The 25,459-nt window shown below is 38.4% G+C and overlaps 1 protein-coding gene across 1 annotated transcript; it reads right to left on the bottom strand.

The window, feature by feature from the left end:
- Positions 1–3,269: 3,269 nt before the first annotated feature.
- LOC108680777 (paired box protein Pax-6-like) lies at positions 3,270–25,194 on the bottom strand (the record flags this gene model as incomplete). Its single annotated transcript, XM_047881693.1, has 6 exons — positions 3,270–4,917; positions 5,492–5,880; positions 6,740–7,038; positions 7,883–7,965; positions 8,469–8,687; positions 25,118–25,194. Coding segments are annotated over 6 exons (1,153 nt in total), but the record flags the coding sequence as incomplete, so codon positions are not given.
- Positions 25,195–25,459: the final 265 nt, after the last annotated feature.

Below are 25,459 nucleotides of genomic sequence, written 5' to 3'. Positions count from 1 at the left end.
TCGCAATACATCAGAGCAGCGTGTATCGCAATACATCAGAGCAGCGTGTATCGCAATACATCAGAGCAGCGTGTATCGCAATACATCGGAGCAGCGTGTATCGCAATACATCAGAGCAGCGTGTATCGCAATACATCAGAGCAGCGTGTATCGCAATACACTGCTCCAACGCTATGCTTGATCTGCCGTATTCATCATGTGTGTAGTTGTTGTTCATACAATATATTACAGAGCGTTTTACTGCAATTTACACTTGCGTGCCAGCAAATAAATTTTCTATGCCACATTTCTATATAGAAATCCGCATATTTGCAATGCCACGGATCTGTAACTAGAATTTTAAAAAGTTCTGCTCGGGGGGAAATCGTGGATTCAAAGACCCAGCTAATCCAGTAACGAATTATTTAGTATGAGGTATATTAATATAAATTTAGCCTGGATTAGATTTCTTAGTATCTACTATCTAGGGCAGCATTATTTGCTACCAATCTAGAATGATTTTACTCGAAGAAAGTAATAACAATTATCCTCAATGTCATTTGTCGAACATTGTCAAAACTTCATAATTATGTTGAAGTTCTAGACTATCGTAGGCGATTTAAAATGTTTCAGACATTTTCGAAGTTGCTAAATTTGTTGTAGTGAAAACTAATAATTATTGTTAAATGCTGGTACAGTTAGTGCTTAAAGTACAGTTATCGATCGAATATTTTCTTTTCTCGATATAGAGGGAAAAAGAAAACGAGACTCTTTTTTAGGTATAACCATCACATTGGAAAAATTAATATTTGATTTAATAGATTTGAAACAACTAAGTAACGATTTCTTCCAGCTACTGATGAAAAATAATGCAAAATTATATGGATTTAAAAAAAAGTTTGATCAAATTATCCAATTCACCTCTTATTATTTTCCAGAAAATTTAAAGCGGAAAACTCCCTTGTCAGAAAGCAACAAAAACAGAAATGATTAAATGTGAATGGTAGTTATGGTAGCCACTACCTAATTTGACAAAGAAAAGTCAATGCAACTCTTAAAATGTGACTTTTTGTTCATTTAAGCGCATAGTTCGTCTTATTTTTGTGCATGATTGTTTAAGAGAAATAAGCACTTATTCTAAGTCATGACGTTTAATTTCTATCGCACACCATCCCAGGGAACCTCTCAAGAAGTGCAGTCATGCTTTTCATTACAACCTCGTTTACTCGAACATGTGTGAAAACCTGTGGCCTGTGACATGAGCTTTTCTCAATACAAAATAATGGAATTACATCTGTAAATAATACGGCTCTTTATTCGGAGCATTGTTCGCAATGAAAACTAGTATATGTATGTAATAATTTTAGAAAAAAGAATGAACAATTAATACTAAATTGAACAATTTAATTGAATTTGAATGAACAATACTACTGAATTTATTCCTCATCTTTATTTTAAAAAACTATAGAAGATCATAATCAAACGATGAACCATATAAATAAATATTAACTTACCAAGTTGCTGAACAATTAAGGGCAACTCCTGGCTACTGATTGAATTTTGTTTGAGCTCCTCTGCTCTGGTGCTAATCTAAAGGTTCCTAGTTCTATGTACAAGGAAGACAAATACGGCATAAGCAAAAATCTTCACAATCTCTATGTGCAAATCTCTTCATTCGTTCGTTATTGTTCTTATTCCGTGAAATAATTTTAAGCGCATTTTGTATCAAGTTTTTATGTAAAATAATTTAGGTACAGAAAAGTGAATCTTGTACGTTAAAAAAATTATAATGTTAAGGATAAAGATATGTATGTGCAGAATTTGAAACATATTTTCTCATTACCCTAGAACAATCAGGGGTTATGTAAAAAAATTACTTCAGAAACCCAGTCTAGATGTACCACCTATTTCCATGGGGCGAGACATCAGTCGAGAAAGCCAACGAATCCTTACTTGTTCTCTAATTTCTTTACGTTTTTAAGAAATATTCAGATACTACAAAGAAGATTTACAAGATATTTTGCCTTCTTCCTCCACATTTTTTTACAAACCATTGCTTACATCATGAAGCATTCACCGTCATGCATTTCAATCGACGATTTGAATCGTGAATTTGACTTGCCATACAATATATGACTATGATTGGATGAAGGGATGTTAAATTGAAGACTAGCAATATGTTCATACATGATAGATAATAAAGTCTAATACTTTAATTTTTAAAAATTGCAACTGTTGCTTAATTTCCCTACCCAGACACTTCAATACGCGTTGCCTAAATCTTCGAATAAATTGATCGAAGGCAACTATTGATTAATTTTAACCATAAATTGACCAAAAAGATGACATCTTATTTTTGAAAGCCACAATATCACAGCCAGAATCTCTTCTTTTTCGTTTAATTTTTTTGCTTGTTAATTATCTTGCCATTAGTCCAATTGCAATTGATGCTGGTGTGATGCAGTAACGACTAAATAGCGCGATATTCCATTTCATATACACAAATATATATAAAATATGTTTTACCTAATAACGTGAATTTTTCAGAAACATGACGTGCTTGAGAAAAAAACAAAGCCAATTCTAAAAATCAGCCGCTTTCTAACCCACACTTGATGATCTCAGAACCATTTATTCTGTTGGCCAGTTTTGTGTTAGCGCAAGCCGTAGCAATTCATTAGATTAATTGATCTTTTATGAGGTAAAAGTGTTTGAAGTCAGTTATAAAGCAAGGTAAAATGATTCAGACGCTTTGTCACATTTTAACAGCTTTATTTCCTTCGATGTCAGTTTTTACACGCTTTTAAATAAATTAATTTTTAAGAAAGGTATCAGCTCAAAAGCTTCAGCATTGAAGTTAAATTGCAAATGGAACCCAATATTTTCGGTCGCTCATGTCAGCAAATTTCGCACCAATTCCCCACTTACTTTAGAACAGTTCTATATAAATAATTTTGACAAGTTACAAGTAGATCATAATTTGAAATTAATTGTTTATTCAGTAAAATCTGCTGAGATTCACATACATGTTCCCCCAATATATAAGCTAATAAATATTTCTTCATTTGCATTATAATCTTGACGCTGTTCAGAGATAACTTTGCTTATTTTTAGATATTACTGGAGCATATATTTTTTTTAAATCACAAAATTGAATGTGAAAAATGTCCATATTCTTCAATGGATAATGTCTGCAAATACTTTTTTGCAAAGGAAACATAATTATCAGTTCAGAGAATGATCTGTCAGAAAATTTTAATGCAAAAATTGTACAAATTTGTACTGTATTTTCAAAAATTCAAATAGTATATAACTGAATTTAAATTATTTGATTAACTGAAGATTCTTTTCATGTGCAAGGAATAGTTCCCCAAAGGACAATTAAGTCGATTGCTTTAGTTAATACTCTATTTGACTGCCTTTAATATGCCGGTGTTCACTTGTTTCAATGTCGTAAACTGATCAATTAACGGTTCATTTCATGCCGGCATCGGTCTCCAGTGCCTGTTTCGAAATTTTCATTTTAAAATAAAAACAAGTTTATTTTCAAAGTCACAGAATAATATTGGTTGCAACAATTAAACGCTTTATTAAATTGGATTACCATCCTACTTCTCTCTAGTTTCTCTGTGGATTGTTGATGACTTTACATGCTTAGATTTTAACATCATCACCATCAGCGTAGTTCAACACTCCGCATGCATTTTATATCAATGCTGTAATGTCGTATGCTTAGTCGCATCCAATCTCTGCTGCTTATGAAGAAATGAAGAACCAAAATTTTTTCAACACTGCTCCATGAATCAACCGACTTTTCAAGCATTTGTAAGCTTCAAATAAAACTAATACCATTTTAATCAAAATATTGAGGCCAAAAAATAAAATTCCATGAAAATTTTTTTCGGAAGCTTGGCGAAGAAAATCGGTTATGAGAGAAAACTATGCTCATGGAAAATATTCTCGAAACGCTAGCGTGAAAGTGTTGGGCCAAAATTTTTTAACAAGGAGTTGTTGGAAAATCTAAAGTTCCAAAATTTAAATGCATCATTTTATGATTAAATCTACAGAGAACATTATACAAATAAAAGATTTATACGTACACTTTAATACATATTTACAATTACAAGCAAAATTATTGGCGTATAATTGGCAGAAATTTGGTGAAGAGAAATTTTTCTGCCGGGCACTCGCCAATAATTTCAATTGTAATTCCGTACCAAAGGAGGTGCCATGTTCATAAGTGCGACGACAAATATATCAAAAGATTCATCAGAATTGAATTCGATTTTTTGAACCTGATTCATGATAAGCTATTATGATCAATTAATATTAAGCATATATTACTGATACATACGCCTCATATTCAGCGGTTCCAAATGAATTTAAATGCAGACAGATAATATCAAAGTTTGTCTTGAGCTTCGTTTATAGCAGTCAAAACAATAAAGCTTAGAAATTTTGTTAAATTATTACGGAAAATCACAAATGATATCGTTGTGGGTTTGTTTTATGCACAGACACTCCTGGACTGCCCTGGCGATGATCACGAAACTGTAAGACTTTCACTGCAGCACAACCCATTATAATGCTGTCACTGCTGCACTACCCAGTATAATACTGTCAGTGTATCTCTACTCAGTATAATACTGTCAGTGCCTCACTACCCAGTATAATGCTGTCGCTGCTGCACTACCCAGTATAATACTGTCAGTGTAGCTCTACCCAGTATAATACTGTCAGTGCCTCACTACCCAGTATAATACTGTCAGTGCAGCTCTACCCAGTATAATACTGTCAGTGCCTCACTACCCAGTATAATACTGTCGCTGCCGCACTACCCAGTATAATACTGTCAGTGTAGCCGGGGTGCCCAGTATGCAGAGTTCGATGAGTCGTGAGCCACAGCGAGAGGCACCGACATCCCGGGAGGTACAACGCCTGGCAGACAAAATTATTGATATTAGAGTCGCGATATTTGGTATAATTCTGATGTTGATTTTATGGAATATACGAGCACGGTATCAACTAACGAATCTGACGCGTGTTATCAACTAACGAATTCGACGTATGGAATCAACTAACGAATCTGATGAAAAGTATCAACTTACAAATCTGACGTGTGGTATCAACTACCTTATCTAACGTGTGATATCAACTACCTTATCTAACGTGTTGTATCAACTACCTTATCTAACGTGTGGCATCAACTACCTTATCTAACGTGTGGCATCAACTACCTTATCTAACGTGTGGCATCAACTACCTTATCTAACGTGTGGCATCAACTACCTTATCTAACGTGTGGTATCAACTAACAAATCTGCCGCGTGTTATCAATATTTACTCCAGCTTGTAATCGCGCTTGTCAAACAAAAAAATTCGTGCTGCATGATTTTCTACCCATCGATTTCATTCTCCTCTGAATATGTTATAAACTGGTCATTATTTTTCAGGTTTCGCCAATTAATAATTTGACGATGAATGAGTAATTATAGAATAAATAAGGGATTACCTGCTTGTGATATTGAAGAGGCGTTGGTGGCTAAATATTCTGCGTGTAGATTGTGTGTGAGTTGATGCTGGTGATGATGCTGGTGATGCTGTGGGTGTTGCTGGTGCTGTGGATGATGTAGATGCTGTAGATGATGAGATTGGTGGTGATGACCAGGGTGATGATGTAACGGATGTTGTGAAGGGTAAAGCATGGTAGTAGGTGGTGAATGTCTACTAGATGGGTAAAAAGATGGGTCATAACCGTTACGCATATATGGGTTAGATGGGTGTATGGGTGTGGGTGGGGTTGGAGGTTGGTGTGGGTGTTGGGGGATCAAGTGGGTGTTGGCGGTGGAACTTGGAGGCATACCGAAGGGACTGGACGCTGGGTTAGGCCCCAGCATGGATCTGTGGGCAGACGCCGTGTTAATTTTCTGCTAAAATCGTGCATAATAAATAGAAGATGAAAACTTTTAATTTCGATGGAAAAACGCTGCTGAAATCATGCAAGAATGTTAAAATATAACGTTCCCCTCTCAATATAAAATATTGAGAGGGGAACCCAGCCAAGACCTACACCTCGAGAGGGGCTAGCTGGGCTAAATTTCCATCATCGAAGAACAGACTGGGAGGCCATTGGGAACGAACTCCTCGAAATTGACTGGAGATCTGAGTTCCTGGAATTAAACGCCGAAACAATGTACAACAAACTGTGCCAAATATTACTGCAGGTATGCTGTCTCTTATACACATCTAGATGTGTATAAGAGACAGGAGAGGGAGAGTTCACCCTGGAGACCTTCAAGAGACAGCTAGACGTGTTCCTGAGCACAATCCCAGATCGACCTCCCCTGCAACACTACCAGCGGCGAGAAGCAAGCAACAGCATCGTGCATCAGGTGGCCCAAATGAGGGCGGATGAACGATAATCAGAGGCGGCGATCCATCGTGGCCTGGGACTGCTGTGTCCCAAACAAATACTAAGGATACTAAGGATAAGGATATATTTGAATATATATGATGATGTATGATCAAATTACAGAATTATTTACTATTTATAAGCAGCACATAATTTAGTTGCAAGCGAAAAGATTTCTTTTAGTTTAACGCGAAAAAAAAAACACAAAATTTAACATGTAATATGACATTCGATATTTTCACATAAAACAATATTTTATCTAAGAAATACTATAACCTCAAAGAAATCGAATTTCATAGAAAATAATTATTTCGTAAGATTTTTTATACGAGACCAAACTGAACTCACCCGAAGCTATCGACGGTATTCATGTGATGGGAGGGGGGTGGGGGCGGTAGCGGGGTATACATGGGTGGAGTTGGGGTATAACTTGGGGCGAGTACCCTGGATGTGGGGGAACTATCCCCCATTATACCCCCGTTGACAGCACCGTTATTAGTTCCCGAAGAATGATCAATAATACCATTAGAGACGGCAGAATTACTATTGTTTGTGTTATTGTTGGTGTTGGTGCTGGTGTTAGAACGTCGTTGGTTGCGTAGTTTCTCTTCCCGCCGCCACTTGGCGCGACGATTGCTGAACCAAACCTGCACAATTTCGGACATTATAAATGCTTATTTCCATTTCAGATAATTTTATACAATTGTGAAAATTGGTGAATGAATTTCTTCATATTATTGTAATATGTTACGATTTTGAATCGTTGGTGCAAATGGACCAAAATTCGTTTAAGAATCGCTGGAAAACTCTAATTGAAAGGCCGTATTTCGAATTATCCATTAAAATTAATCATAAGGAAAACATTAGATTTGAATAGTGACTAATCAATTTTGGTAACTGAACACACAAATAAGAAAAAATAGGAAACAACATTTATATTTCAAAAACTACAGCTCAATTTCAATTTATATACAAACGTATTTTAATTAAATTTTCATAGCAATGAATTTCCTCAAACATGCACCTCAATTTGTGCTTACATGATAACCAAAACAATTTGTTTTCAAGATTTAAAATAGTACTAACTTAATTCTTAATAACAATGAATTTCCTCAAACATGCTTCCAGTCTGTGCGTATTTGAGAACTTAAAATTTTAGTTTTCAAGATTTAAAACATGTACTAACTTAATTCTTAATGGCAGTGAATTTCCTTAAACATGCACCGCAGTTTGCGTTTAAATGCCTAGCAAATTACGGACCCGGCATAAGTCCAGCATCTATCTCAATCAATCGTCAGTTATGGAAAGATCGGGTTCCAAAGGCCGGATCCCTTGTGAATCAAGTCACGAAAAGTTCAAGAATCGGCAACAGGCCATGGGCCTATTCCTTCAGTGCCGACACTTCTATTCTATTCTATTCTATTCTATTCTATTCTATTCTATTCTATTCTATTCTATTCTATTCTCAATGTAAAATAAACATTTTCTGACCTGTATCCTGGCCTCCGGCAGGTTTATCTTGGCAGCCAGTCGCTCCCTGGCGAACACGTCAGGGTAATGCGTGCGCTCGAACTCTGCGCAAACGTTATCGAAATCAATTAGTTTGAATAATATGATATAATATAATAATTTGGTTATAAATATAATATATAATTATTATAATTATAACCAAACCAAAATAATAAAACCAAATCAAATCAATCAAAATTATATATATATATATTAATATATTATTAATTATATATATATTAATCAAACCAAACCAAATTATAATAAATAATTTGGTTTGTTACTATTCCAGCCAATCTCTGACGGGTTGTAAAGCTAAACGTTCGGTAATTGTACTTTATTAAATTAATTAAAATACATTTAATCAACCTCTTACTGTATCTAAGTAGACTATTCACCCATAAGAGACATGAATTACTGGCACTAAACCGAATTATTAAATATTTAACCACTTGATAGTTAAAACATCGACGTATTCGTTGATGACGACAATTCACTATATATTTATTCTATATTACATTATTGTCCTAATGGTATTCCTTCACATTTTGTTCTCGCGATATCATACCTTTCTCCAAACTATCGATCTGATCGTTGGTAAAAGAAGTCCGGTTGCGCTGAAGTTTTCTCTTGAGATGAAGTCTCGCCTGATCGCTTCCTTCACTACCAATCAAGTCCACTGGAGTCCCCAGCCGAGCTCCAGCAAGTCCCAAATTACAGCTGGAGTCTCCAAGTCCATCACAGCTGCTGCCCGTATTGCTGTCATCCTCGCTTGTGTCGCATACGTCTGCAAAGTTGACTTGTAGTTACGTGTACATCTGCACTACAGACACTGTGTCACATACGTCTGCAAAGTTGACTTGTAGTTACGTGTATGTAGTTACGTGTACATCTGCACTACAGACATTGTGTCACATACGTCTGCAAAGTTGACTTGTAGTTACGTGTACATCTGCACTACAGACATTGTGCCACACGAGTCTACCGAGTAGACATCGAGGTACAATAATTATTGTACGGCTACAAAGCAGACACGGAGTTACATGTATACATCTGGAATACAAACACCCAGTTACCTTGGTACATCGGCAGTTCAGACATTGTGTTACATGTGCGTGTGTACTGCAAATATTGTGTTATCTGTAAGTCTACAGGTATTGAGCTACGTCATTTAATAGAGCACATGCAGATATTGGGATATGTCAATTAATCTAGCACATGTAATGTAATGTAGAAAATCTTCGACAAGTAACGCAGTCACAAGTGCAACTGCTACGCGAGTTGAAATCGGCCTGGTAGAAATGTTTTGTAATAAGAGAAACATGAGCAACATTAACTTGAGAGAAACATCCGAAAAAATGATGTTAACTTAACAGAGCCCAGTAAATAATTGGGACTAAAGCTAATTCTTGTCTAGTGAACGTCGAACGATCGAAACAATCAATATTTTTAGTATCTTGATGTTAACAAATGTTCTATTATCCTATGACGTCCCATTTTACTGAAAGAAAAATATTCAACAAATTAATTTCTTAAGAAAAAATACTTCTCTTTCTAAAAAATATTTTAAGCCTCTAAAAATTTCACTATTAAACAGTCGCAAATCCGAAAACAATTTTCACTCAAAAAAAGTGTTAAACTCTAAAACACCAACAAGTCCAACAGTTCATGAATCACAATCTCTTGAAAACAGTCGTTTCCGCCCACCGAAAAAAGTCTTTAAGACCCAAAAGTTGTATCGCTATCAAGTCGCAAATCTGAAGCGACGGAAAGACTTCTGTTTCTCTCGCCAGATCGCAGCTTCCGTCACAACTTCTCTATCGCCTAAACTTTGACGTCTGACTCAAGTTTGGTTCTTGCAGTAACGCAGCAACTCCGACTGATGGAAGCAGCGCTTTGTAGAGAAGATTCCAGCAATATCTGGGGTAGTTTGGATATATGGAGAATAAACCATGTTTTTTTTCATATTACAGAGGAAAATTACTAGTTTTCCATAATGAGATTTGAAAGTGTCTGAATAAAATTGAATAGAATAGGATTTGGAAGTAGATTAAACAGGTTACTGGTTATTTATTTAAGATTCAGTGATGTTCGGAGCTTCTAAAGTTGTGGCTGGATATAAATAATTCTAAACGAGACAAATTAAGACAAAATGACTGAAGATGAACTTGTTCGTGACTTTGACTGAGATTAAGCCGTGAATGTTTAGCGCCCGCAAAAAATTATCTCTCTCTAAATCATCCACAGCAACATTATGCAAAACTCACAATAGCTCCCCTCTTTCACCACTCGTCTGATGTCACTCGTCGCTCCCACCCTCCATTCTTCCTTATAACTCCCTCATTATTCCGCTCACCGCAAACTCTGCACTTTCTTGCTTCAACCTTTCTGCTTCATTTTTATTGGCCCTCGCAGCAATTCCCTCATATTCATTCATTGCTAAAGCAGCATTTTCTGCCACCTGCTCTCCGACTCCCAAACTGCATTCTCTTACATGCCTTAAAATCAGAGGCCTCCCCTTACCATCCCACTTTTGTATTACTTCGCCACATCTCCTCAACCCTCCTCCCGGCCCTTGTATCCCCCACTACTCCCCCCTCCATGGACCCGGTTGAGTGCGCATCCCCTCGCAGCACCACGGCTCATAAACTCCACGGCAGCCGCGCTCCATTGTTCACTAATTATGCAAGGGCGGCCGCGGCAGCGCCGTCAACTCCCCTAACGCTGCGGTCAAGTTGAACTTCATCGCCCCAGCGCTCAGTGCTTGCATTTCAAATTAGACTCGGATAGACAACGCTTGCTTACAACGTGTTATGATTAAAAGTGTTCAAGTAAAACATGGTGCTTGGGTTAATGATAGACAACGCTTGCTTACAACGCGTTTAGACTAAAAGTGTTCAAGTAAAACATGGTGCTTGGGTTAATGATAGACAACGCTTGCTTACAAAGCGTTTAGACTAAAAGTGTTCAAGTAAAACATGGTGCTTGGGTTAATGAATGATCTTAACTGCGAAATGTTTGTACATTGTTCAATATCAACTGCGTGGGTGATGCCAATGTATTCTATTTGAATAAATTTTGATCGTATGACAATTATGAACGATTATATACCTACCTCGCATTTGAAAGCAAATAAAGAATATTTGGATATCGGTGGGAGTTTTAAACCCTTTTTGACTGACGAATATTTACCTGAGTGATTATGAGATCTAGCCTTTGTTGAGAGTTAAGCAGCGATGTCTGATTGGATTGTCAATTGGATTGTTTCCTTAACCCATGCGCACAACCTAAAGGGCAATTCTTTCTAAATACGTATTAAAAGTTTTTTCACAACGATATAACAAAAAAAGATTAAGTTGCAATTACTTAACTTTAGACAGAATAAATGAATGTGACAGTAACACGCGAAACTTTCATTGGTTCAGTGACGTTTGCGTGCGAAGAGGTTATAGTTTATAAAAACTCGAATAGGTGCTATAGGAAAGCAGAAGTATTGGCGCGGGAAGAATGGGTGGTATATAATGGACGTGAAATTTACGCCGCGAGGAAAATAGCGACTACACGGACTCTGAAGTAGAGGCGCAATGTGAAATGGGTAGTACAGGAAAATTGAAGCACCACCAATTTGCAGGGGGGAATGGGTGGTCAATGGACGTGGAAATTGCGCCGCGGAGAAAATAGCTGCTATACGGACGCAGAAGTAGCAGTGGCGCAGAGTGAAATGGGTGCTATAGGAAGGAGGAAGTAGCGATGCAGAGGACTATCGGTGCTATAGGCACGTAGAAAGAGCGACGGAGAATGGGTGTTTTGGGACGTGGAAGTTGTACCGTGGGTTAAAACGGGTTTTGTATGGGAGTGAAAGTAGCGATGGATAATGAGTGCCATATAGGGACCGGAAATAGCAGCAAAGGAGGATTAGCGTGCTATAGAGAACTGAAAGAAGCGATGTAAATGAAGGATGGATGCTCTTGAGGTCGTGGATATAGTAGCGCAGTCCAAGAATGGCTGAAAAGGGGATTTAAAAGTAGCCGAATATGGAAGAATTCGTGTGTGAGGTCATTCATATATAAGTGAGAGTATAGAAGTAGGGATGGAAAATATAAGGCGCAGAAAAGGAGCCAGAATGAAGGAAAGTTATAGTTTTAGGAACATAGTAGCACCGGTGAATGGGCGTTATGAGGACAGGATGGAAACAAGACGGGTTCTTTGGCAGCAAATTTCCGCTCGTGTGGCTTAGTAATCGAGCGATGACGGCGCGTTAGCGGAGGGTCGGCCCAAGTCCCAGGATATTGGGGACTGTGCTGGGAGTCCCGGAGACATTATGGACTGTGATACAAGTCCTTAGGATACTGGGGACTATGATGGGAGTCCCGGAGACATTATTGAGTATCAGTCCTTAGGACACTGGGGGCTGTGATGGGAGTCCCGGAGACATTATGGACTGTGATATAAGTCCTTAGGACACTGGGGACTGTGATGGGAGTCCCGGAGACATTATGGACTGTGATATAAGGAGCAATTTTGTGGAGCTATTTACTGCGATTCTCAGCGATCGCGTGGCGCTATTTACTGACCTTCCCAACGATTGTTAAAATTTATTGTCAAATTAATTCGTTAAGGTTTATGCGCTTATCGTTTGTCTCGTGTCCGGAGACATAGTCGACGCTCTGTAGCTCGTTCTAGACTACTATTGCTTTAACCTTACCTGAGTGAAGACCTCTTGCTCAAACAGTATTACCAATTTTGTTAACTCTTGCTTATATGTACCTTAATTTGAGTTTGGGCGAGTGTGTTTTCATTTTATTTTGTTCAATTCAATGCATGTTAGAACTTCTGTGATTCGCTCGTTTAAGATCTTGCTTAACCGGCTTTACGCCAGTGCTTGGAACCCGTAGGGGTTATTGGCTCTTTGGAGCTTCGGTGTATACCGATATTGTCACATGCCTTAGTGCTGTGAATTAACTTGCATTCTTGCATGCGTTTTACTCGTTTTAAGTACGAGCGAACACTCCTATTACTGTTTTCACTATTTTCTTTCTAATAGTTCTCTACATGTGAACTCTTGTCTAGGGTTCCTCAACGGAAACAAATAGAATAGATCAGTTATTATGATTTATCTTGAAAGCGTTATTCATCTGACTTTATTTGATCATATTGCGTTAAAAAACTTGAAGTTATTAATTTTAGGCTTAATTTGGTTTTCTGTCTTATTCAGATAAGAATCCACCCAACCGCCTCTACTTGGTCTTCAACTCTGCCGTTTCTGATTTTTGAACTGAACTTCTCCTTGCTTATACGTTCTGTTGCCACCGGCAATATATGGTGAGAATTGGAGAGAGAGACATATTCACCTGAAACAGTGACTTATTCAACTGAAATTAAATATTGTGTTCTAGACTTTTAGCGTTAGAACTTGTACTTATGTGCGAACCTATTCTACAACAGTGCACGAGTTCCTCATCGCGCTTCGTACTTCTCGTTTCCTCCTGGCTTCGTTATGCGAATCAATTCTCTTTTCGGAACCACAACAATAAAAGTTTCAAAGATTTCTTTGTTCTTTAATCTCCAATCGTACCAAAGTTCAATACGATCGCGTGGCGCTATTTACTGACCTTCCCAACGATCGCGTGTAAATATTTACTGACCTCCCCAACGATCCCGTGGCGCTATTTACTGACCTTCCCAACGATCGCTTGTAGCTATTTACTGACCTTCCCAACGATCGCTTGTAGCTATTTACTGAACTTCCCAACGATCGCGTGGCGCTATTAACTGACCTTCTCAACGATCCCGTGGCGCTATTAACTGATCTTCCCAACGATCCTGTGGCGCTATTTACTGACCTTCCCAACGATCCCGTGGCGCTATTTACTGACCTTCCCAACGATCCCGTGGCGCTATTTACTGACCTTCCCAACGATCCCGTGGCGCTATTAACTGATCTTCCCAACGATCCTGTGGCGCTATTTACTGACCTTCCCAACGATCCCGTGGCGCTATTTACTGACCTTCCCAACGATCCCGTGGCGCTATTTACTGACCTTCCCAACGATCGCGTGGCGCTATTTACTGACCTTCCCAACGATCGGCTGGCGCTATTTATTGACCTTCGACGCAGGATGGAATGCGCTGGTCTTCGATTGGTGTAAATGGTGTGAAAATAAAGATGACTCGAGCGTTTGATGTAGAGGAGGGGGAGGCTGCCGAGACTTTTAGTGCTATTGAAGAAACTCGCGCGAAAGTACAAAGAATAAATTGCGTTCAGGATTTGAGCGACTCCAGTTCGGCGTGCGTGTCAAGTCTGGGGCAAAAATTGCGCTAGTAATGAAAGTCTAGATTTAAACATGGGATACGCGGTTACTAAAATGCTGGGATACGCTTATTCATAATAAATTTGTCCGAAAGTCTCTCTAATGGAGTCACAATTGTTGAAAAATTGTATCGCTGCGAGGTAGCGTGGTCTTTATGAACCGAAAAATGAATAAGCAGACGACAAAAATTGTACCGTGTTCAGAAGTCTACTCATACAATTCCATTGTAATTCCGCGATGTATGAGCCGAAATCGTAAATAAATGCACCATAATGATGGTAATTATATTGATTTGTCACATTATAAACCACTTACGCAACTATTTAAGCAGATTCTGATGCATTTTTATTTCTTTTATTCATAATATCTCTATAAAAACTTAAATAAACCTCAAGGCCCAAATTCCGTAAAATCAGTTATGCAATATTCTGTAACATATCAACAAGTCTGCACTGTTAAAATGCATACACGAATATTACAATGTATTTTCAAGTATTTTTGTGGCCCAGTGACTAACAACTGCCGATTTAGTTAAATAAATGCAATCAAAAAATTCCATGTAAGACAAAAATTCCATAAAAAACAATGGTAATTAATTCAGTGCCATGGCGACGAGGTTGACGCTGCGTAAGCCAGAGCGCCGCGCATAAAATCGTCCAAAACTGCGCTATGAAGCACGGCAATTTGGCTTGTCGCGCTCAGCGCCATCGCAGGGGCACATGACGATAAAAACTTGATACTCAGGGGTAATGTAAGTGATTATAAAACTTGATACTCTGGAGTAATTTAAGTGAAACTTTGAAGTAATGTAAGTGATTATGAAACTTGATACTCTGGAGTAATGTAAGTGATTATGAAACTTGATACTCTGGAGTAATGTAAGTGATTATGAAACTTGATACTCTGGAGTAATGTAAGTGAAACTTTGAAGTAATGTAAGTGATTATGAAACTTGATACTCTGGAGTAATGTAAGTGATTATGAAACTTGATACTCTGGAGTAATGTAAGTGAAACTTTGAAGTAATGTAAGTGATTATAAAACTTGATACTCTGGAGTAATGTAAGTGATTATAAAATTTAGAGAGCGAGAACATGTGGGGAATGTGTAGAATGTGGAGCAGGGACATGTTGGGGATGGTGAAAAATGTGGGACGACAACATGTTTTTTTGAATGCAAAGAATGCGGACCTGGGACATGTTGGAAAATGTAAAGAGTATGGAAATAGAACATGTTTGGGAATATAAGAAGCATCGGACAGAAACATGTTGGAGAATGTATAAAGCCTGGGACGAGAACATGATGGAAAATAGAAAGAGCGTGGAGCTGGGATAAATTGGAGAATATAAAGAGTTTAGAACTAGGACATGTTGGAATATATACATTGTAAAAAAGCGCCTGACGAGAAAATGTTGAAAAAGGCAAGCAGATTAGGAAGCTACACAGCTTGAAAGTGCGGAATGGATTGGTATGGTAGAGTATAGAATAGCAAGAATGACTACACGACCTATAAACAGCCCAAAATACGTCAATGCTTTGATAATTATCTGGGATATATCATAAATAGACAAGGCGAGAAATGAGAAAGTTAGAGCTAAATTAATAGGTATTGACGTGGGAAAATGCTTACACTAGCAATGATCGACAAGTTAACACTAATCTAAAAGACGTGACAGGAGATAATTTAAGTGTGCAGATTGACGAAAGAAAAGCTTTATTATATACTGAACGTTGCTGCTACGAAACAATCAGACGAAAATTCATATTTAATATGTTTACGGCATACATTTTACATTTTGCCGTATATTACGTAAAAATGTGAAAATAAAAATTAACATAATTGTGCTCGATCAGTCCAAGGCTGGAACGGAGTGCAAGTCACAGAAAGGCCTGCGATTTCTAGTCTATTTAAATTTTTAAATTATATAATGAATTGTAGTTTTTTGATCGACTAATCAATGCTTCAAATAAACACTTTTCCGGGACATAATTATCAATATGCGTTAAATTCATTTTACCTTTTTTCTGTCACCACATTAATCCACATTCTTTGGGCCGAACGTGAGGACTGAGCCCCGAGACTGAGAACTGGCAACTAATTTTAGGTGCGCCACTTTGTAAAGAATTTATTGTTCAGAATCAGGACAGATTATTATCAATACGCGGTAAATATTTAACCTTTCTGAAAGAAAGAATAATTGGGAAGACCCGACCTCCGAGATAAATTTTAGAGAATTATGGAATATTCACTTGATTGAGATACTGAAATTTGGGGGACCGAGTCCGTAGAATTTCGAGCAACATCTCTGATAAAACAGCGAGAAGTAGGGAACTGATGAGTGATCAAAAATAGAGAGAAGCAACGTGAAGCAGGGAGAAGCAACAAGAAGCAGGGAGAAGCAACAAGAAGCAGGGAGAAGCAACAAGAAGCAGGGAGAAGCAACANGCGAGGGATAAATCCCAGCACAGAGCGAGGGATAAATCCCAGCACAGAGCGAGGGATAAATCCCAGCACAGAGCGAGGGATAAATCCCAGCACAGAGCGAGGGATAAATCCCAGCACAGAGCGAGGGATAAATCCCAGCACAGAGCGAGGGATAAATCCCAGCACAGAGCGAGGGATAAATCCCAGCACAGAGCGAGGGATAAATCCCAGCACAGAGCGAGGGATAAATCCCAGCACAGAGCGAGGGATAAATCCCAGCACAGAGCGAGGGATAAATCCCAGCACAGAGCGAGGGATAAATCCCAGCACAGAGCGAGGGATAAATCCCAGCACAGAGCGAGGGATAAATCCCAGCACAGAGCGAGGGATAAATCCCAGCACAGAGCGAGGGATAAATCCCAGCACAGAGCGAGGGATAAATCCCAGCACAGAGCGAGGGATAAATCCCAGCACAGAGCGAGGGATAAATCCCAGCACAGAGCGAGGGATAAATCCCAGCACAGAGCGAGGGATAAATCCCAGCACAGAGCGAGGGATAAATCCCAGCACAGAGCGAGGGATAAATCCCAGCACAGAGCGAGGGATAAATCCCAGCACAGAGCGAGGGATAAATCCCAGCACAGAGCGAGGGATAAATCCCAGCACAGAGCGAGGGATAAATCCCAGCACAGAGCGAGGGATAAATCCCAGCACAGAGCGAGGGATAAATCCCAGCACAGAGCGAGGGATAAATCCCAGCACAGAGCGAGGGATAAATCCCAGCACAGAGCGAGGGATAAATCCCAGCACAGAGCGAGGGATAAATCCCAGCACAGAGCGAGGGATAAATCCCAGCACAGAGCGAGGGATAAATCCCAGCACAGAGCGAGGGATAAATCCCAGCACGGAGCGAGGGATAAATCCCAGCACAGAGCGAGGGATAAATCCCAGCACAGAGTGAGGGATAAATCCCAGCACAGAGCGAGGGATAAATCCCAGCACAGAGCGAGGGATGAATCCCAGCACAGAGTGAGGGATGAATCCCAGCACAGAGCGAAGGATAAATCCCAGCACAGAGCGAGGGATAAATCCCAGCACGGAGCGAGGGATAAATCCCAGCACAGAGCGAGGGATAAATCCCGGTACGGAGCATTGGAGAAAATCCCGCACAAAGAGAGAAATAAATCACTAAACAGAGCAGCAAGAAATAAATCCCTGCACAACAGAGCAATGGATTAATCTGAACAAAGAAGGATTGAATGAACAAGCAATAAAAAACTATTGAAAAATCCCAGTACCATACGAAACCCTCGGTGAACCGCAGCTTGGAGAGAAATAGAGTGGAAAGAGCTTATCTTTCAGAAATTACCGGGAGATAAATAAAAAAAAAAACACGAATTAATCTCTGCACTGCATCCAGAAAGATCATTTACATCCCTGAAGTGTGAAGGATTAAGCCCCTGCAAAGTCAGTGATAAATCTCAAAACAAGAGACAACAGAATTAACATCAACACGATCGAGCGAAAAATTATCGCAAATCCTGTAGCAAATTGTGCAAATCCTACCACTATTAACAGAAGAATTAATCCAGCAAGGCGTAACGCGGGATAAATCCGGTTTATGCGATCGTGTGATAAATCCCAGCTGACATATGGGCCTCACATAACGCAGGGTAATTCTCTGCACTTCAGAACAAATAAAATATATATTAGAAAAAATCCTAGCAGATTACCAGACAAATTACAGATCAGATATTCTGATAAATCCCAGCACATTAGGAGCCAATGTTGTACCTCAGCACAGCGGCATTGGAGATACAGCTGAGTGTATAGAGTGGGATGGAGTGGCGGCTCTCTCGTATAGAGCGAGTGGGATATGGAGTTGTGGCTCTCTCGTATAGAGAGAGTGGGATGGAGTGGTGGCTCTCTCGTATAGAGAGAGTGGGATATAGAGTGGTGGCTCTCTCGTATAGAGAGAGTGGGATATAGAGTGGTGGCTCTCTCGTATAGAGAGAGTGGGATATAGAGTGGTGGCTCTCTCGTATCAAGTTATTGCTGAAGAGAATATTTTGGTCTAGGATAAAAATGAAATTAGCCTATGCAATTGAAGAAACGTATAAATCCCGTTTGTTGATGTATGAATGATGAATTTCGTTAATGAAATTCACAAAAATAAGCAATATACCTTCCTGAAAAATATTTCATATTGGTTGGCTGTTAGAGATGCGCAAAAATTTTTCAATAACGGTTGAAGCTTAATATATACTGATCACCAATAAAATCCTTTGAGTATAACTATAATATTAACATTAGGATTAGTAACATATGTATAATATTTAAATTTGCCAATAATAGCTTCCTTATAAAGAATAATAATTTATTTGACGTCGTTAGCAACATTATTGTCGAGAGCAGGACGCAACAAACGAAAATATAATTATCAATAATAACTCAAGTGAATTTTTATACCATTTTGCGCATCAATACAATAATAAATTTAATGCTTTTATTAATAATCAATCAAGTAAATTTATCAAAAACAATTTCGACGATATTATCGATATAAAACTACAGCCTAAAAACTTTGTTGTATAAAAATAAAACCGACAACTTTACGACAGCTTCGGTGGTCACAGATCGTCAACGGCCGCCGGATGTCGTAGACTGGACGATGAATAGCAAGTATTCTGGCAACACTCTCGCATCCACCACAGAATACTAAGTATTTATGAATCCTACACAGAATATCTTGCTCTCTGCCCTGGTTCTTGTATTCTCTTGACATATTTAACCTCTCTTACCGCTTTTAGAATTTATCTGGAATATGTATAATTATTTTCAGGTTCAATAAAACTTATTTTAAATACCTATATTGTAACTTACATTCTGTTATGTTTTCTACTATGTTTAGATTTCTATTCAAGTCGTAGAACCTTCAATGAAATATTTGTTGTTTTTAATTGATGGTTTTCGAGTTTCGAGGTGATGCATATCATTTTAACATACTTTCATTAACATCAATTTAAATATAGAGGCAAATTATAAATAATAAATCATAACTATCATTTTTCAATTCGCTCAACTTGTGTAACAAGCATAGACTTAAATTAAAAACACAATGATAAATAAAATGCAAATGAATTAAAAATTCCATTACAATCATCGCAATGCTTATCACTTTAAAACATTAAGCGCCATATGAAAACAAGGTTAACATACGGATAAACTTGAATAAAACTTACATGGGGAGCTTGAGAAGTGCAATATTTAGTATATCTAAATATTGCTACTAATATACTAAAAATTTAGTATATTTAGTATATATAAAGCCCTAAATATTTAGTATATCAAGTTGGGGTTTAGTGCCCGAGGCAATACTGAAGCAGGGAGCAAGTGGCCCCAAACTGGCAATAAACTCGCCCGCAATTGACCAAAATTTGCGCCCAGGAACCAACGCAATTCCCAGGAACATTCCAAGAAATTGGAATCCCCGAGACCTGGAATATTTGCCCATGAAAAACCCCATAAGGAACCATGGAGCTGCTCCAGGTGAGAGTGAACGAAACATGGGTTGTCAAGACTAGGGTAGGTGCATCCATGTATTTACCATTTAAAATTAACTCTCATTATAATAAATACCTTCATTGCAAATTCTTATATCGTAATAAATTGAGATTTTTGAGGGAGTTAAGATACGCATTCATTTATATGAATAATGATTTGATTCATTAACAGGTAAGCTTAACGGATGATTAGTAATTAACGATGGTGCGAAATTATTTATGCATATTGAGTAATGAAATATACAGGGATATTGGTGTAAGGAAGACAGGGATATTGGCGTGAGTAATACAGGGATAATGTTGTTAGTAATACAGGGATGTTGGTAAAAATTATCCGACACTGAAAATATTTCAATTTTTATAATGTAGGCGAGGGGTAATGGTTAATTTATGGTTAGAGTAATTCCGAACTTCTACATCGACTTTTTAACAGAAAAATATGAACTATTACATTAACATTTATCCGTAAGTTACCTGTATAAAGTAGTATGATCCTGTATCTTTAACTTCAGTGTATTAATAGTAAGGAACTTTAGAATGTCCATTGACAGTATCCCTTTAGTCGTATTATTTTAAGAACATGTAACACGAGTACGTGTTAATGTAGGTTTGAAGTATCAAGATGGTATTTTGAGTGCACGTAACATGAGTATTAAGTATATTAAGTATGAAGTTTAAAGATACAAGTTTATGCGTAGTAGGTAATGCCAGCTTAAGAGTTTTAGCGATTGTTGATGTTGTCTGCACCAAATTATTATCGAAAGTTAGAAGTATCATCAAGAGCTTCATTGGATCTAAGACATAATAAGAAGAATGTGCTGCCTAGAATAATAACTAGCTTGTTTTACGATAAGATGATCAATTTAAGTGAAAAGCCACTAAATTTCAGACTGTTAAATTAATAAAATTAACGCACCTTTCCTCTGGATTTACATACAATTATTTTTATTCATGAACGCCATTGAATCTGAAAGCAATGCAGGAAATTCAGTTAAAAGCCCCGTGGTTTTATTTTCCGGCGGCCAACAAAAGGCAGAGGCTTTAAATCAAGACAGGGTGCCATAATGGCCGCGGCCTTCGCGGCCAGACGGCCAGACCCGCGGCCTGCCTGCAGTAGCGGGGAGATGCCGACGGGCTAACTGGGGTCTAACCTGCACACAAACTGGGTGTTGCGATAACTAGGGGCTGGGTTTGAGACTGAAATATTGAGGTCTAACCTGCTCACAAACTAGGTGTTGCGATAACTAGGGGCTGGGTCTGAGACTGAAATACTGGGGTCTAACCTGCTCACAAACTGGTGCTGCGATAACTAGGGGCTGGGTCTGAGACTGAAATATTGAGGTCTAACCTGCTCACAAACTAGGTGTTGCGATAACTAGGGGCTGGGTCTGAGACTGAAATACTGGGGTCTAACCTGCTCACAAACTGGTGCTGCGATAACTAGGGGCTGGGTCTGAGACTGAAATACTGGGGTCTAACCTGCTCACAAACTGGGTGTTGCGATAACTAGGGGCTGGGTCTGAGACTGAAATACTGGGGTCTAACCTGCTCACAAACTGGGTGTTGCGATAACTAGGGGCTGGGTCTGAGACTGAAATACTGGGGTCTAACCTGCTCACAAACTGGGTGTTGCGATAACTAGGGGCTGGGTCTGAGACTGAAATACTGGGGTCTAACCTGCTCACAAACTGGTGCTGCGAGAAGTAGTGGGGTCTAAACAANNGTTCACTAATCAGTTCACTAATCAGTTCACTAATCAGTTCGCTAATCAGTTTGCTAATCAGTTCACTAATCAGTTCACTAATCAGTTCACTAATCAATTCACTAATCAGTTCGCTAATCAGTTTGCTAATCAGTTCACTAATCAGTTCACTAATCAGTTCACTAATCAATTCACTAATCAGTTCGCTAATCAGTTTGCTAATCAGTTCACTAATCAGTTCACTAATCAGTTCACTAATCAATTCGCTAATCAGTTCGCTAATCAGTTTGCTAATCAGTTCACTAATCAGTTCACTAATCAGTTCACTAATCAATTCACTAATCAGTTCGCTAATCAGTTTGCTAATCAGTTCACTAATCAGTTCGCTAATCAGTTCACTAATCAGTTCACTAATCAGTTCACTAATCAGTTCGCTAATCAGTTCACTAATCAGTTCACTAATCAGTTCACTAATCCCTCGCCGGCTTCCCTCTAGCCGTGGCGAGGGCGAGCGGCACACGTGTTCGGGTGCGCGGCTGAGCGGCTGAAGCCGTGGCTAATTTCTTAAGCCGAAGCCAATGCCACAACTGGCGTGACGACGCCGCATTGTTGACATCTTCATTACCACGCACGCGCGCGCGTATTGTGCGTATATTGTGGTGTTAAGTTGCGTATATTGTGGTATTCTGATGCGTATATTGTGGTGTTGAGTTGCGTATATTGTGGTATTCTGTTGAGTATATTGTGGTATTCTGATGCGTATATTGTGGTATTCTGATGCGTATATTATGGTATTCTGATGCGTATATTGTGGTATTCTGATGCGTATATTGTGGTGTTAAGTTGCGTATATTGTGGTATTCTGATGCGTATATTGTGGTTTTAAGTTGCGTATATTGTGGTATTCAGATATATATATTGTGTCACTTTCGCAATATACGTATCAGAATACCACAATATACGCATCAGAATACCACGATAAGGTCAAAACACTGATCACTCCATTGAGTATTAAAAATTATTTTATAATTGTAATTTTATATAAATTATTACAAACTTATTTTATATCAAATCTCTATTATATATTGGATCATTATATTACTCAAATCTCCTCTTTATTATAAATGAAACTTTATATTGCTCAAATGTCCAGTATTTACCTAAAAAAATCACAAACCGATTCTAATAAACATTTGCAAATAAAAGTCCCCCTTTCTAATGGATTTAGAAGGAACTATGGAAGGAACTGTGGTCCGGAAGCCTCGACATAAGAAGACTCGGAGGAACAATGTCCTAAAGGATACATCCGAGGAATAAGTGGCGGTGGCGGGAGTGTGGGTGGCGGTAATGGACATGACGGATGGCGGCTGTGGCGAAAATGTGTGGTGGTGGTGGTTGTAATAGCGGGAGGGTGGCGGTAAAGATAGTGACAGCAATGGTAGTGGCGGGAGAAAGGCAGTTAAGATAGTGGCAGCAATGGTAGTGGCGGGAGGGTGGCGGTTAAGATAGTGACAGCAATGGTAGTGGCGGGAGGGTGGTGGTTAAGATAGTGACAGCAATGGTAGTGGCGGGAGGGTGGCGGTTAAGATAGTGGCAGCAATGGTAGTGGCGGGAGGGTGGTGGTTAAGATAGTGGCAGCAAGGAGGCGGGAAAGATAGTGACAGCAATGGTAGTGACAGCAATGGTAGTGGAGGGAGGGTGGCGGTTAAGATAGTGACAGCAATGCGGAAACATTAAAATTTTATGGCACAACACGACGGAGGTTCTGTCAGATGGAGCGGACCGCGCAGCTAAGGATGACATTCGTACACAACAATTCATGAATGAATGAAGAGGCAATAATAAGGTCAGGTTAGTATACAGGCTGAATTCACGACGACATAAGCATTAGTTTTTAATTGCGGAAGCAATTATCAGACTATGCGTGGCGTGAAATTTACGTGCTAAATAATCTCAACAATCGGTGGCAATAATCGGTGTACAACACAAATAATCGGTGTACAATACAGGCAATAAGGAGGGCATGGAAGGCGATATATTACAGCAAAATTGAATTTTTTATTAAAGTGCCAATTGAGATAAGCTATGTGCAATCCTCTGCTCTCAAAAGCAACTTTTCTTAATTAATTAAAGAGATATCGAGCGCCTTTTGGGCGCAGAGAGAGATGCTATTCAAGCGATAATTGACCAAGTATTTGAAAATTAAGATAATGATAATGCCAAGTAATTTCATTATAGATCCATAGAAATGTTCCAGAAGCCAATGCCATTAGCAATTCAAAACTTCAAGAAAAAGCATGCCTACTTTAATCTTTCTTTTGATTATACTGCATACCTAGAGTTTTAAACTGGTGATTGAATTTTTCTTTGATATATTTTCAGAACATGATATATTTTCTTACCTAATAATTATTAAGTTTATTAGTAATTTAGTTATAATTTTTTATATTAAAATTTTGATATAATTACCAGCATTAATTAGCGGATGTGTGTAAATTGTATCTGTGTTTAATTGAGGAAATTACAATGAAATAATTAAGGCAATAATAAGCAACTGATGCAATAATTCAATCGCACCAGTTGAATAATATTGAATAATATTGATTGAATAATATAATAATAATACCAGTTGATTGTAATACCAATAATAATACCAGTTGATTGAATAGTATTCATATTCAATCTTATCTAATAACGTGAACAATATCGTCATTGGGAAGCAATAATTCAATACATGAAAATATATAATAAGTTCAGGAAAATCTGGGAGATATCGCGGCGACGCTCTAGGCAATATCGACGCTGATCAAAGACCGCGCCACACCGCCTCGTATTTTAATAAAAACTCCCCACACGGCCTTCTTCTTTCGTAAATTCCGTGAAGTGAAAAGGAATTCTCCGTAAGAAATGTTGTCTCTTTAATAAGATAACAATGAATGTGAGTCTTGGGCATGAGACTAAAGTTGAGTTTTGTCTTACCAACAGTGAATATGGGAGTCTTTGCTTTACAAGATCGATGAAATGAGTCTTTCGTGAATTGGAAAACAATTTTTTTAAAACGTTTAGCCATGAAAATTTGTTTTTCGGGCGAAAAATCTTTTAGTAAATTTTTCTAAATTGACTATCCAGAAAAGGAAGAGAATAGAAAAACAACTTACAAGAAAGACGTTCAGAAATATTATTAAGGTGATAAATAAAAAATCTCAAATTCCTGACCTTTTTTGAAGTCGAGCGCGCATGTGGGGGTGAGGGGGGAGTCCGCGTTCCGGGGGGCACCATCTCCCCCCGCGTACCTGAGAGATGAGGAAATGTCTGTGAGAAATAAATGAGATAGTTTTTTATTGAATTATCCTACGTACTAACCAGGGTAGGCCGTGGGCAGGGTAGGCCGTAGGCAGGGTAGGCCTTCTGAAGTGGTGAACATGCAGAGAAAACTAAAACCAGGAGAAATTATAATTAAAATATAATATAATATAATATAATATAATATAATATAATATAACAAAAAACTTTCAATTATTAATTTTACATTCCATCAGCTGAAACGAAAAAGTGTTT

Source organism: Hyalella azteca, unplaced genomic scaffold (genome assembly GCF_000764305.2).
Source record: "Hyalella azteca isolate HAZT.00-mixed unplaced genomic scaffold, Hazt_2.0.2 contig8613, whole genome shotgun sequence".
Classification (NCBI taxonomy): Eukaryota; Metazoa; Arthropoda; class Malacostraca; order Amphipoda; family Hyalellidae; genus Hyalella; species Hyalella azteca.
Note: the sequence above shows the minus strand (reverse complement) of the source record. Positions and strands in the feature narration are given on the sequence as shown.